The sequence below is a fragment of the Paroedura picta genome, chromosome 12 (genome assembly GCF_049243985.1).
Source record: "Paroedura picta isolate Pp20150507F chromosome 12, Ppicta_v3.0, whole genome shotgun sequence".
NCBI lineage: Eukaryota > Metazoa > Chordata > Lepidosauria > Squamata > Gekkonidae > Paroedura > Paroedura picta.
The window spans coordinates 26,381,113-26,395,438 of NC_135380.1; the positions used below are offsets into that span (position 1 = coordinate 26,381,113).

General features: G+C 50.9%; 1 protein-coding gene across 2 annotated transcripts in view; it reads left to right on the forward strand.

Annotated features, from left to right (window-relative positions):
- Positions 1-490: 490 nt before the first annotated feature.
- The window catches only part of NT5DC4 (5'-nucleotidase domain containing 4), a 31,054-nt gene continuing 17,218 nt past the window's right edge, over positions 491-14,326 (forward strand). The window contains exons 1-4 of one of the 2 annotated variants that reach the window (XM_077306976.1): positions 491-546; positions 9,377-9,450; positions 13,249-13,366; positions 13,810-13,905. In XM_077306976.1, coding sequence (XP_077163091.1) covers positions 506-546; positions 9,377-9,450; positions 13,249-13,366; positions 13,810-13,905 — 329 coding nt within the window. In that variant the 5' untranslated portion in view covers positions 491-505. Of the gene's footprint in view, positions 547-2,263; positions 2,518-9,376; positions 9,451-13,248; positions 13,367-13,809; positions 13,906-14,326 lie in introns of those variants that run through there. The other variant, XM_077306975.1, reaches the window with a different exon arrangement.

Genomic DNA, 14,326 nt, shown 5'->3' on the forward strand with positions numbered 1-14,326 from the left:
TACTAATCCGCAAGAGGGCCGGTGCATTCCTCTTATCCCACAACTGCTATGTTTTCTCAGGAATGTCGAGTAAGAAACTTAGCTGAAAGCTTTTCCGGGGTCTGAAGATAACAACATGTTTGTTGACATTCTCAAAGGATTCTAAAAGGTCAACAAGGCAGGGTTTTGCTCAAGCCCTGCTGTTTTACCCTAAGCAGAGTTTCTTCTTTTATTAGTCTAGTTATGAGCGCTTTGCACAGGCTTCTTTGCCCGCCTCTCCAATTCCTGAGTAAAAAATCCAGTAAGGAGGCCTGTTTTTGTGACAAATTGCAGATTGCTCTGGCTCTGAGACTGGGCCTCTGCAGGCTGTATGGGGCAAGAGTCAGGGAAAGAGAGGAACATCTGGGGCTGGAGTTCACTTACATGAGAGCTCAGTCCTGGAAGTCTGGAAGAGGGATCCTCTGGGGAGCCAAAGCAGGATCAGCGGCTGGGCTGAATGTTCTCCGGAGGAGGTTTCTTTTCCAACATGCTCTGCAGTTTTGTCCAGAAGCGGATAGAAACCACAAGGCAAGTCTTATATTATCTGTAGAGCAGGGATTCCCAGCCATGGGTCCCAGGGAGGTCCAGAGGGGGTCCTTGGCCTTTCCCCTCCTACCTTAATGGGTTTGGCCACAGGCTAGGGAACTGGTTGCCTCCGTCTAGAGAGCTCGGCGGTTAGGCCGTGGGATTAAAAATCAAAGTGGGAAAAGTTGGTTGTCTTGTGGGATGGGGGTCCTGGACCGTCTTCTTAGCTCCTATCATTATTTCAAGCCAACGTGAGGCAGAGTCACCTTGGTAGTAGTAAAGGTGGGCGAAGGGTGTAGGTAGTGATGTCACTTTCAGTGGTGTCACTTCCTGGCGGTGTGACAGGGAGGCGTGGCCAGCTGACATCACTTCCAGGGTCCCTCGAAGCTTGAAAATTTAATGCAGGGGCTCCTCCACTGTTAAAAGGTTGAAAAAGGCTGCTGTGGAGCCTCCTGCGCATTGCTCAGAAAGACAGGAAGGCATGAGGATATTTTTGTGAGTGAAGAAGCACCATTTCACAATGAAACATTTAGCGGAATCTTGGGCGTATATAATAGGAACCGAATTACTTGCGTATAATCTGTGTCAGTCCTAGACCTGCCTTCTTTTCAGTATTTAGAGCCCTTCTTTTCCTCCTTGTTGGAGACCCAAAGCAATGGGCAACAACATCTACTTCTTTGTGGTCATCCTTACCACAACCCTGAGAGGCAGGTTAGGTTGAGAGAGACTGGAATGGGATGTGAACTTGGGACTCCCAGACAGTGATGCCAGCCTCCAGGTGGGACCTGGGGATTCCTCTGGAATTGCAGTCCATCACCAAACTACAGAGAGAAAATGGATGCTTTTGAGGGTGGACTCAAGGCATTGTACCCCAATGAGGACTGTGTGCCCCCAGGCAATACCCCCAAATCTTGAGGAGGTTCCCAACCTAGATGTAGCAACGCTAGTCCACCATCTCCTGTGGTGGCCAGGGGGAACCTGGAAACCCTGCTCCCAGATCCCAGCAATCCTCTGACCCAGGGGTAGTCAACCTGTGGTCCTCCAGATGTTCATGGACGACAATTCCCATGAGCCCCTGCCAGCAAATGCTGGCAGGGGCTCATGGGAATTGTAGTCCATGGACATCTGGAGGACCACAGGTTGACTACCCCTGCTCAGACCAGTACTCCTCCCCCTGCTGGCTTTCTTCTGGATATCCTTCTCCAGATGTTTTCAGGAGCAGAGGAAGAAATCCCTCTGCAAGGGCCCTGACCTCCTGCAGGAGCCCTCTGCTGCCCAATGGCCTGAAGCAGCGAGGTCTCTCCCAGTTCGGAAGAGTGCACCGACAGGGCCTTCTGCTCCAGCCTCTTTGCCCGAGGTCTGGAAGAAGGGCGGGGCCGGGGCGGGGGCTTAGTGCGGTCCTCAACAGCCCCGACCCGAATTGCCGCGCGTCCCGCACGCCCGGGGGAGACTCCGCCCCGCCAGCTCCCCGCGCCTGCTCCCGGCGGTCGCCTCCCGCGCTGGGTCCGGCGGGCCTGGCCAGGCAGCGGGCATGACGGGGCGGCCGGCGTTCCCGTGGCGGCGGGGGGCCGGGGCCGGCGGCCGGGAGGAGCGGCGCTGGCCTGGAGACGGCGGCAGGCAAGGGCAGCCCTCCAAGCTGGCTGGAGCGCAGCAATGGGCCGGCCCGCGGGAGGAGGAGGCGGCGGCGGAGGCGGGAAGGCTGCCGAGGGCCAGGGGGCAGGGGAGGAGGGGACCGTCGGCTGGGCAGGGCTGATAGCCTATCTCTCGAGCAGCCAGCCTCCTCTTCTTGCCTGCCTGCCTGCCTGCCTGCCCGACCGGCCGCACTCGGCTGCTCCCCAGCGCCAGCCAAGAGATGGGCAGCATCGGCAAGGAGCCCGCGGCCACCGCCGAGCCTGGCGCGCCGCCGCCGCAGGAGCTCAAGCAAGCGGGGCAGCCCGAGCAGCGGGCAGCGGCCAAGCGGGACTACCAGCACCGGTAAGAGGGCGCCCAGCCTGCCGGGGGCGCTCGCCCCTTTCTCCGGCGACGAGGCCGGACGCTGGCGGCGCCCCTCGGGAGCGCTGCTGGGGGGCTCCCCACCTTCCCCTCCCCGGATCAGGACCGCAAAGTTAGGAGGACGAGGACGCCGCCTGCGGGGCGCAGCGATGGGGAAGCGCCTGCCTGCCTGCCTGCCTGCCTCGGCCGGCTGTTCCTTCGCATCCAGCCAGGAAGGACGAGGGGGGGCTCTTTTGCGCTGGGCGGGGCGGGGGCGAAAGCAGAGGAGGGCAAGCAGAATGGGGGGCGGCACCTGCTGCTGCTGCTGCTGCTGCTTCTGCTTCTGCCCTCTCCCCTGGCCCAGGCTGCCGCCCGGCTGCCCTCTGCTCCACCAGGGGGGAAGCGCCCCCCGCAGCTGGGATCGCTGGGCAGAGGTTATCGCCTGGAAGGGGAGGCGGGAGAAGCCCGGCCAGCAAACAAGGAGAGAGGAAGAGAAGGCACAGCTGGCAGCCAAAGGAGAGGAAAGTTGAAGGGAGGTGGAGGAGCAGCCCGAATGGACTCTTGGACCCCTCTCCTCCTTTGCCACCAGGCTGCTTCTGAGAGAAGGCTGGGCCTAGCAAAGTGTCCCGAGGTGGGTTGACCCTGAGCTCCAAGGGGGGACACAGAGAAGAGCAAAAGGGCTGCAACCCCTGGGCTGACCCCGGAAGCCCACCCCGGCCCTGCCAGTTATCCCCAGGCTGCTCTCCAACCTGTGCGCTGCACCTGTGCTGGCCTCATCCCCTGCGAGATCCTTCCCTGAGTTGCAGTGCCAGCAGCAGCCAAGAGACGGTGGGCCTGCTGCTCCCCCTCCTTGGAGGCTGCTGGGGACGGGAGGTCTCTTGCTGCTTCTCTTGCTTAGGGAGCCTTGCTTATTCCTTCCACTTGAAGGCCTATTTACATATCAAAAGCCAGTTTTCTGCTCTAATAACTGGCACTGACTCTTTGGCGCTGGCCTCTGCTTTTCTGCCTTAAGTGGGAAATGCCTCTTCTTTTTCTTCCTTCCCTCTCAGGAGTTGCAACGTGCCCTGGGTCGGTCTCAGGTGCTAAGCCCCACCCACAGGCCCCAGAGACTTAGAAGGGTACAAAGCAAACGGCTGGGAGTTTTAAGGGAACCATCCTGGGAACCGTATGTGGCTGGCCAGGAATAGCTGTCAGAAATGGGACTGAAGGGCTTGAGCCATCAGGCCTGACTGGGCAAGCCTTCTAGGGTGGCCACAAAGCAAAAGGGGAGATTGAAAAGCCTAGAAGAAAGAGCCACGTCAGCCTCTCAAGGACCCCCTTCCAGGACCCCCTGTTGCCTTGCTTCTCTGCTTTTCCTGCAAGCCCACCTGAATATGCAAAGCAAGTGTTGAATGGGCTGCCCAGAACTAGCCCATCAAGGCCTGCTGAGCCACTGACTAGTAAAATGGCTGACATATCTCTTGCCTCAAGTATTCACTGTTTAGTATTCTTCTTCTGGTGGGTTTAGCGACTGTGGGATTGGTTCCCGGATTCTCTTTTCGGGCAGCATCTGCACCTTAGAACTGAAAATCAGAAAGTAGGAACTGGGAACCAACTTCAGCCTCATTTACACTCCCAGAAGATTGGCTTCAGGTCTAGATGGGAGCCACTGGGGAACCTGGTAGCTTAGCAGTTGCTTTCCTCAGGTACCATTTGCATCCTGTTGAAGGCTCAGGACAGGCTGCCTGGGGCTTTTCACGCTTCTCTGGCTGCACCCTTGGCTGCTTGGTATATTCGCGATGATCTGTCAGAAGAAGACCTTTCCCCATTCTTGCATCACTCAGTTCTCCAGCAGTGTGCTGGTTTGAACGTTCTTGTGCGAGGTGTGCTGTGTTGCACAGGATCTTGACTTAATATGACCAGTATGGAAACACCTCTCTATGGCTGCATTAGTGTGTTTTTGCTGTGCCTCCCCCTCCATCGTATTTTTGAGCTCAGCAATTTTTGTAGAGAATTAATTGATTTGCAGAGCTCTTTTGTCAGATTCTGGTACCACTTTGGGAGAGTGGCAAAACCAGTGGCAAAACCAAAAAAGGGAGGAGGGAACCCTTAGCCCAGAAAAACCAGGTAACCAAAAAACAAAACAGATGTTGTTTGACCCCCCCCTTCTTCTTAAGTCTTTCCAGAATAACAGCTGTTGAGATCTTGGTATGTCCCAGTTCTAGCCCAGAACCAAAGCTCCTCTGGAAAGCTACAAACGGTTCAGATTTGCCTGAGCACAAGGAGCATTGCTGAGAGGCCAGAGAGTGGCACCTACTTTATAGGTTAGATTTTTTTAGTGGGCTTCTTGGCAGAGATGGCATGTGGCCCTGGCCCTGAAAGGGGTTGGCTTGGTGAGACCACTGGATCAGTGGTCCCCAACCTTTTTATCACCAGGGACCACTCAACGCTTGACAATTTTACTGAGGCCCGGTGGGGGGGATAGTTTACTCCTCTACTCAACCACTGCCCTAACGCTCTCTGATCGCTATGGTAATGTTTAAACATCCCTTCAAAATAAGATACAGACATGCCACAACAATGAACATAAGGAACATGTTATTTTCATGGAAATTTTAACTCATGACAATGACAAATCAATGGGAACCCTGAGCTTGTTTCTCTGCAATGAAATAGTCCCACCTGGGAGTGATGGGAGACAATGACACCCAAAGTGTGTTGTAAAGGGCTGGTGGGGATGAAGTAAAGGGCCGGGGGGGGGGGGAGAAGGCGTCCTTCGCGGCCCACCTCCAATTAGTCGAAGGACCACATGGGGTCCGCGGCCCACAGGTTGGGGATCGCTACACTGGATGACTGAGCTCCCTGTCTCAAATGACTGACATTCTTTTCCTGTCTAATTTTTATCCCGCCGGTTCTCCAAGAAGTTCAGAGCAATGTCCATGGTTCTCGTGTCCTCACAGCCACCCTGTAAAGTAGGCTAGGCTGACAAAGAGTGTGATTGGCCCAAGGCAGCCAGTGAATTTTATGGCTGAGTTGGGACTTGAACCCACTTTCCCCAGTTTAGTCCTACCCATCAGCCATTGCTTCTTTCTCCCCCCCTATTAACTTTCTTTTGAGTACTTTTTAGAACAGGAAGTTATTGGCACTGCTGCTATGCACATTCTGGGGAGCCAGTGCGACGAAAAGGTCCAGTTGACGAAGATCAAACAGAATAAGGCCCCTTGGGGAGTTCTGGAAAACTTGGGCCGTTGAACACTGACACACGGAAAGTGCAGTCCAAAGTCAGTTCTGGAGGCTGAGCTGAATATGGTACCATCACCGGGAACAAAACCATTTGCCCTTTCGAGATGCAAAGGAACCCCTCATCTGGCCTCAACCAGGTTGCTTCCTCCCTACAACTCAGCCAATCAGGGTGGCTTCTGGACACACCCCATTCCTGCCATCTGTTCTCAGTGCAGGCCCAGGCATGGGCAGAGAGGGAGGGGAGTACGAAAAGTAACGGCCCTTGCAAAGAGGCCAATCAGAGGCTGTCAGGGTGGGGGGGGGAGGCAGATGGCATTTCATCAGCTGAATCTGTGAAGGTAGCCGCGAGGCAGTTGTCAAATGCTGATAACAAAGATAACAGGATCTTTGCCTGGTCCAGGGGATTGCAGGTGATGGTGAAATAACATGACGTATTGTCTGAGATAAGCATTCCCCCACCTGTGCAGAGCCCTCCCACCTCCCAGGTTTCCTTTGGGGTGGCAGCCGGCACAGTCTTGGCCGGAAGAGTTTGGGGGCACACAGCTGGGTCTCAGGAACAGCTCCCCAGTAGCTTTGTGTGACCAGTGACAGGACATCTAGCAGCCTTCACCTGGGTCTACACAGTAGAAGGAAGCTGGGTGCAGCCTCTGTTTGGATGAGGAAGCAAGATCTGGAAACCTGCAGGGCCTCGGGCACAACATCTGGAAGCTCTGATGAGCAGATTAGAATTGCTTCTCTGGAACTTATGCTTGGAATGAAAAAACTGAAAAGAGTGTGGATGGCTTTTCTTTGGGGAGTGACAAATGTAGATGATGCCATGCCTGAGACAGGCTTAAAAAACGCTTCTGGAACTCAGAGACAAAAATGGCAGATGCAATCCGAAGCACAGCTGCGGGGGGGGGGGGGGAGCAATTCCACATATGCTTACACAAAGTGGGATGTGGATGACTGAATTAATTCTGTTGTACTAAGTGATCATGGTCATGCTGGTAACCTCAATGGAGCACTGTGAAGTTAGGAGTTATTAGAAAAAGGAGATGGGGAAAATGGTTCATTTGGTACAAGGAGTTCAGGGTGGTTTTCCACAACAACCCTGTGAGGTAGGTGAGGCTGATAGACAGTGATGGGTCCAGGGTCAGCGAGTGAGCTTCATGGCAGATTGGGGACTTGAAGTGAGCTAAAATTGTAACCATCTGATTCCACCAGGGTCTCTTGGGTGGAGCTTGAAGTTTGAGGCAAGCCTTGAAGTAGGGGGAAGGAACAGAATCTGGTTTTTTTTTTTTGAACATACACAAAGATAGGAGAAAAACCAACAATCCTCTTGTTGTCCGCTTCTTGAAGTGTCAGGGACTTGATGCTTCTGGTTCGGAAGTTGGGATCTGCCTGACATGCATACCAAGGATAAGAAACAAAAGCTTTGTTGCAGCTGTTGTTGAGACCAACCAAAGGACACAACAACAATACATGTTTTGAGGTTCTCCAGAACTCTTCTAGCACAGTGGTTCTCAACCTTCCTAATGCTGCGACCCTTTAATACAGTTCCTCATGTAGCGGTGACCCCCCAACCATAAAACTATGCAAGGGTTCTTTCACAGAAATTAAACCAAAACTGACCAAATGGTAGGAAGATCCATTGTTCATGATTGTATATAAATTGGTTATTCTCTGGGGTTTCTCAGTTCAGCTCTGCCTCTTGTCCCAACATGCTGATCTCGCTCTTTTTCACTGCTCTAGACAGACGAACGGTCAATCTACCCTGCAAGGTAGTTGTGTAGATGGTGCCCCCCCCCCCCCGGCCAAGCTGCTTACCCTGCCGTGACCCCTGTGAAAGGGTCACTCAGCCTCCAAAGGGATCCCAACCCCCAGGTTGAGAACCACTGTTCTAGCAGGATATTTAAAAGGTTAGGGTGTGCTTCAGTCCATTATCTTAAGACCTGTCTGCAAACTGCGTAGAGTCAAGATTTCCATAGGAAGGCTCAGGGCTTTGGGAGGCCAATTGACTCAGGTGCTGGCTTTCTGGCCACATCCAGTGCCTTATCATAACATGAGGATGCCAGCAGATAAACTGTGTTCACTTGATCTCCCCATCTCTAATATGAGGTGCCAAAAGAACATGTGCACGAGACGGCTGCCACATGATAGCATTGGTGTCAACTAAACGTTTCCCCAGATGGAACAGCTTTGGCACAAATGAAACAACTTTCTTACTCCCCCCCCCTTCCTGTTCAAGTCCTAGGTGACCCCCCCAGAATGCTGCTTCTGGGAAATGGGAGCGCCCAAGCAATTACCTTTGGTGCAGGGGGAGGGAATCTTTAGGCTGCAGCAGGGGGTTGAGGAAATCAGGCTGCATGAGTGGAAATTATTCCATCTGTGGAAGCATTCCTTCAAGCTGTAGGCTGCTTTGGTTGCACCTGGGATTGGCTTCCTCTGTGTGGTGAGCTGCCCTTGTGCTTTGAGGGTCTGGGGAGATGGGGTCCCGTCACCACCAATGCAAACCTTCGTTTCTCCTCCCTCTGTTTGATTAGCAGAAAGGCCTAGTTGCGAATGTTCTGGAGCACTTTGGATCAGGAGTACTCGCTGAGCAGGGAAAACTGGCTGAGTTTGCCAGATATGTGCAGTTCCTGCGGTTACTGTGTCTGAAAGAGGCCTGGAAGGGATTCCCAAACTGCTTCCAGATGTGCTCTGCTTGGCCGCTAGTCTCTGGATGTGTATATGTGGCATTACCTTGGGGGGGGGGGCTCACTTTACATGCTTTTAGTTTCCCTTGACAAGATCTCTTGGTCCCTGCTGGTTTCTTCTGAACTCCAGGGCCGCACTCCTGCAGACTCCACTGGGGGACAGGTGTAGAGCCAGTGAAACGAAGAACCCTAGAGTTCTGTGGCAGAGGAAGCAGCGAGGGGAAAGAATACTGCGTCTTTCTGCAGACGTGGGTTGGGCAATTGCAAAGTCCCAATCATGATTCTTGGTATCATAAAACATAATTAGAAAATGCTTCGGGTGCTTGTGGCAGAGCTTTCTGCGGTCACCCCGCGTGCTCCAGCCGGCGGGTATTGGCAGAAGAGTGGAATTTGCCTGCTGCTGTGTGTTGCAGGTGGGCGGCAGAACGTCAGCAGCTGGTTGGTGTATCAGAACTCACTTTGTAAACCTGGTCTGGGGATCGGGATCTTCTCCTCCAAGAACCTGTTAGCAGATGTTGTGTTCATGTGGCTGGGGGAACTGGAGGACGGAGAGGCTTCATTTCGTAGTTCATAAATCCCTGGTAATGGGAAACCTGTTGACACAGCCTGCCCTGGAGCAATGATAATATTACACAGCCTCTCTGCTTGCCCCTCCTCTGTCCAGCATCCAGCAAGCTAACTCTCTCTGAACATTAGCAAAGACGCTGATGCTCCGGCCTGGAGCGCCAGTAGCGTAGAAGGGGGTGCGGCAGAAATGAAATGAGACACAGAAAAGAGGCGAGGGAGAAGGTCCTTCCTAGGCAAGACAGCGAAGTTGGGGCTGCTTTGATGCCAGAGGGGGCTGCTTTGATGCCAGCATGCCTTGCTGATGAAGAGCCCCTAATGAGGGAAGCGATCGACTGCAGAACAGGACCGGCTTGTCCCTTTTGCATAGTTGCCTCACCGTGCCATCTGCTTTTCAGGATCTTTGTGAATCGGAGCCTGGCGCTGGAGAAGATCAAATGCTTTGGTTTTGACATGGACTATACTCTAGCAAGTAAGTAAACGGCGGAAACCTTAAGGCCTCCTGCAGGGGGTTGAGGTTTCTACGATGGGTTGATCTCTGTGAGGTGACATGGGTGGCTCTCCCTTTGGAGACTGTTGAGCCCTTGGCCTGGTTCTGTGGTTAAACTGAAGCAATCATGCTGTGATCTCATGACCTAGTGTGGTCCATCTGATCCATACCTGGCCAATTTGAGGATCGACAAAGGTCAAGCTAATCCAGCGCTCCTTTCCCATAGTGGCCAAACCAGGTGTCTCCAGAAGGCCCAAAGCCGCCCTCTGTTGCATGTTCCCCAGGCACTGGCATTTAGTGGTACATTGCCTCTGGACATGGAGGCTCCATTTAGCCCTCACAGCGAACAGCCACTAATTCAAGAAGGACGTAGATAAAATTGAAAGGGTACAGAGGAGAGCGACGAAGATGATCTGGGGCCAAGGGACCAAGCCCTATGAAGATAGGTTGAGGGACTTGGGAATGTTCAGCCTGGAGAAAAGGAGGTTGAGAGGGGACATGATAGCCGTCTTTAAGTATTTGAAAAGTTGTCACTTGGAGGAGGGCAGGATGCTGTTTCTGCTGGCTGCAGAGGAGAGGACACGCAGTAATGGGTTTAAACTTCAAGTACAACGATATAGGCTAGATATCAGGAAAAAGTTTTTCACAGTCAGAGTAGTTCAGCAGTGGAATAGGCTGCCTAAGGAGGTGGTGAGCTCCCCCTCACTGGAAGTCTTCAAGCAAAGGTTGGATGCTTTAGGATGCTTAGGGCTAATCCTGCATTGAGCAGGGGGTTGGACTAGATGGCCTGTATGGCCCCTTCCAACTCTATGATTCTATGATTCTATGATTCTAATAGACTTCTCCATGAATTTGTCTGATTTCTTTCTAAAGCCATCTAAGCTAGTGGCCATCACCATATCCTGTGGGTGTGAATTTCGTGTTCTGAACTGTGGCAGTTAATGGATGTTTCTTATGCTGGTCTATGACCGTAATAAAACTGTATGTATGTATGTGGCAGCCAGTCAAGCTTCACTCTATAAACTCGGTGCTACCAAGTGGCTCTGTCATTTTCTCCCCTACCTAACCTGTGACAGATGTCTCACAGAGGAGGGCCAGCTTCCCAGGTGATCTCAGCGTCAGGGTAGCTCAGGATGGAACAGAGATTCTGCTCCTGTACTCTTTTAAGTTACAATCTGATACATTCAATGGGAAAAAAGTAGCCTTCTTGTTATTTCTTGATGAAAGTGCTGATAATGTTATTTATTTATTTATTTATTTATTATATATTTATTATATTTATATACCACCTTCCCCAGGGGCTCAGGGCGGCTTACATAATAACATAAGAACAATACATAGAACTGTATAAAACATTTGAATAACCGTACAATAATAACTGATGATTGTAAACATATAAGAAGAAGAAGAGTTGGTTCTTATATGCCGCTTTTCCCTACCCGAAGGAGGCTCAAAGCGGCTTACAGTCGCCTTCCCATTCCTCTCCCCACAACAGACACCCTGGGAGGTGGGTGAGGCTGAGAGATGATATCACTGCCCGGTCAGAACAGTTTTATCAGTGCCGTGCAAGCCCAAGGTCACCCAGCTGGCTGCATGAGGGAGAGTGCAGAATCAAACCTGGCAGATTAGAAATCCGCACTCCTAACCACTACACCAAACTGGCTCTCAGTTTGTTGTATATAACAGTATAGTAGTATAACAGTATAGTAGTATAACCAATAAACAATGCAACAGTGCAACAATACAAACAGGTTCAGGTTTACTTTGGTTTTCTTTGAAGGTGAATTCTAATTGGGTGGGTACTATCTCTCCAAAATGCAAATTAAGTGGTCTAAAGGCTTTTTTGCCCTTTAAATTTAGATAATGGCTTTATGCTTAGTTTTGCTCTGACTTGGCTAGCTGAGGCTAACGTGAACTTGTTAGATCTCAGAAGCTAAGCAGCTTCAGGCTTGGTTAATATTTGGATGGGAGACCACAAAGGAAGTCCAGGTTGCGGTGCAGAAGTGGTCAGTGGCGGCAGGCCCTTCATCTCTTGCTTTGTTCATCTCTTGCCTTGAAAACCCTACATGGGGTCACCCTCAGCTCTGACTTTACAGCTCTTTCCATCACAGTGTGCTTAATTCTGTATTTTGTTGTCTGTTGGTGTATATGTGCAAACTCCTTTGTGAAAAACTGTCTCCATCATTCAGTTTTTTGTGGTTATGTTTTCTTTTCTAGAAATCTAATGTGCTTTTTTTTCTGAGAAGGTCAACGGCAAAGCTTTTGGGTTGGGGTCAATGTAATTGCATCAGAAATGTTGTAATCGTACTTAGGCAAAAACTGCACAACAGTGTTCTGCACTAATTGATGTTTCTGGGAACTTTTCAAAGCCCTGTTTCCAGGAACGTTTCAGAGGCATCCCCACAACGGTTTAGTTCTGAAGGTTATTAGAACACCCATAACAGTGGCCAAGTCAATATTTGGCAGATTGTTGGTTTCTAATGGACTGCCTGTAATCTTCCAGAACCATCAAATTAAAAGATTGTAACCCTGTTTAGGTGCTGTAATCTCAACAGTGATTCAGTTCATTAAATCCGTGCATTTAGAAAGTTGTAACTCTGCCCCTAGAGCCATTGTTGTTCAATCATATGGCAGTGATGATTTAAAAAGGGATGAAATGCACTGAATTCAGTGTGGTGTAGTTGTCAGAGACTTCTGGGCACACTGGATTTGAATCTTCACACAGACATAAAGCTCAGTGGATATATTTGGACCAGTCATTCTCTCAGTCCAATCTACCTTGCAGGGTTGGTGTGAGAACAGAATGGGTGGAGAGAGCCATATATACTTTCCTGATCTAACAAAAGAATGCATAAGAGTGAGTGAAGTTTACTTGTTTTAAGTAAAAAAGTAACAGACAAGGAAACAGTTAGGAAGAATGACATTTGGCACAGATGCAAACACTATTCTTTCTCAGTGAAGCAGAAGAAACTTCTGCACAAAGAAAGTCTAGATATGTGGAGGTTGGGTCTGTTGCAATGGAACCTTTCTGTTCAAGAGCAGTATATCTTTGAGTAGCAGATCCTGGCAACAAGGCCAGTGTAAAATCATTTTCTTAATACTTTGCTTGTGATCACAGTTTGTCCAAGAGGCATCTGGCTTGCATATGCAAACCATGACTGCCCAACCACATTTACATTTTGCACGAATGGTTTTATTTATGCACTTTTTCTGAATTTTGTATTTTAATTTTAGGGGTCTGTTTATTTTATTTTAGTTTATTTTATATTTTATTTTATTTTTATAGATTGCCACTCTTGGCCTGGCTGGCTCAGGGAAGTTTACATTAAAAATATTTTTAAAAACATTAAAACCCGATACAATTAACACAGTCAAGACAATTTGATGGTGGCAACAGCACTTCCCAGATTCCCGGGACAAGCAAATTCATACCCACAGGGTAAAGAGCCCTGCAGGGAGCATAAGGAAATAAGCGGTCTCTCGGATAGGAAGGATCCAGGCTGAGTACAGCCTTAAAGGTCAAAAACAAAACCTTGAACTTAATCCGGAAGCTAACAAGTAACCAATGCAGCTGCCACATTTTGGTAACAGAAAAAGAGATTAATCCTGATGTTTGGATGAGGGGTGTCACGGAGAGGGCACAGAAAGGCAATGCAACAGTGTGTGATAGCCAACACAGGAGCTTGTCTGGGTTTCCTTTGTTCATGGAGAACAGTTCTTGACTGGTTATGAGAGCACAGAAGCCCCATGAAATAGCCTCCTCATTCTTTGCCTTTGCAGTGTACAAGTCCCCAGACTATGAAGAGCTGGCATTTGAATTGCTGCTGGAGCGACTGGTTTCTATCGGATACCCCCACGAGATCCTGGAGTATAAATACGACCCCACTTTCCCAACCAGGTAAGGGAACTCAACCGTGGCAGTGGCGATATTCCGAGCCCTTTGTGTCTAAGGAACGTCAGACACCCACAGGAGGTCTGGGGAATTCCAGTGTCCCAGGAACAAGTCAAGCTGAGCCTTCCCTGCAGTGCTGGGAGGAAGCTCTGCAGGGCCACTCTGGCTCAGCCACAGCAGCACTCAAGATGATCATTGGCTCATTGGTTGCCTCCAGGGACAGTGCGGTTGGAGGCCACAGGTGAGCTGATGTCTATCGTTGGTGCTGTTGAAGATCCTCCTGCACCACTGCTGGGGCTTGGCTTGTTCCTGGCTGCCACACCCCTCTGGAGCAGTGGCCTACCGGTAACATGCGTAGTAAGTTAAATGGCCAGGCCATTCCTGCAGACGTCCATGGCCTGGGGAGGTTTGGGTGCACAGGCTTGAGACTCTGCTCTTTCCTTCCTCAGGGGCCTGGTGTTTGATGCCTTGTATGGGAATCTGCTGAAGGTGGACTCCCACGGGAACCTCCTAGTGTGCGCCCACGGCTTCCGCTTCCTCAAAGGGTAAGTGCTCTCTGCAGCCGCAAGCAGCATGCCTCCTTCTGCCCTCCCCCTTCCCCAAGCATGGGCTTTTGGGGTTCCCACAGAATAATTGTGTGGCCCTGAAGATCAGCAGCAGAAGGCATTTCGTTGTGCAGTTGTCTCTCCGGATGAGCCAGCCCAGCAGTTGCTGCTTCCTGTGCACCCCCTGGATGTCTCTGCTGCTTGTGTGTGCTGAGAGGTCACTGGGGAGCAGGTTTGCCAATTTCCAGGTGGGGCCTGGAGATCTTCTAGAATTGCAACTGATCTCCCGACTACAGTGATCCGTTCCCCTGGAGAGAATGGCTGCTTGGGAGGGTGGACTGTATAGCAGTAAACCCTCTCCAAACGTGCTACACTCAGGCTCCACAACCCCAAATCTCTAGGTATTTCCTAACCCAGAGCT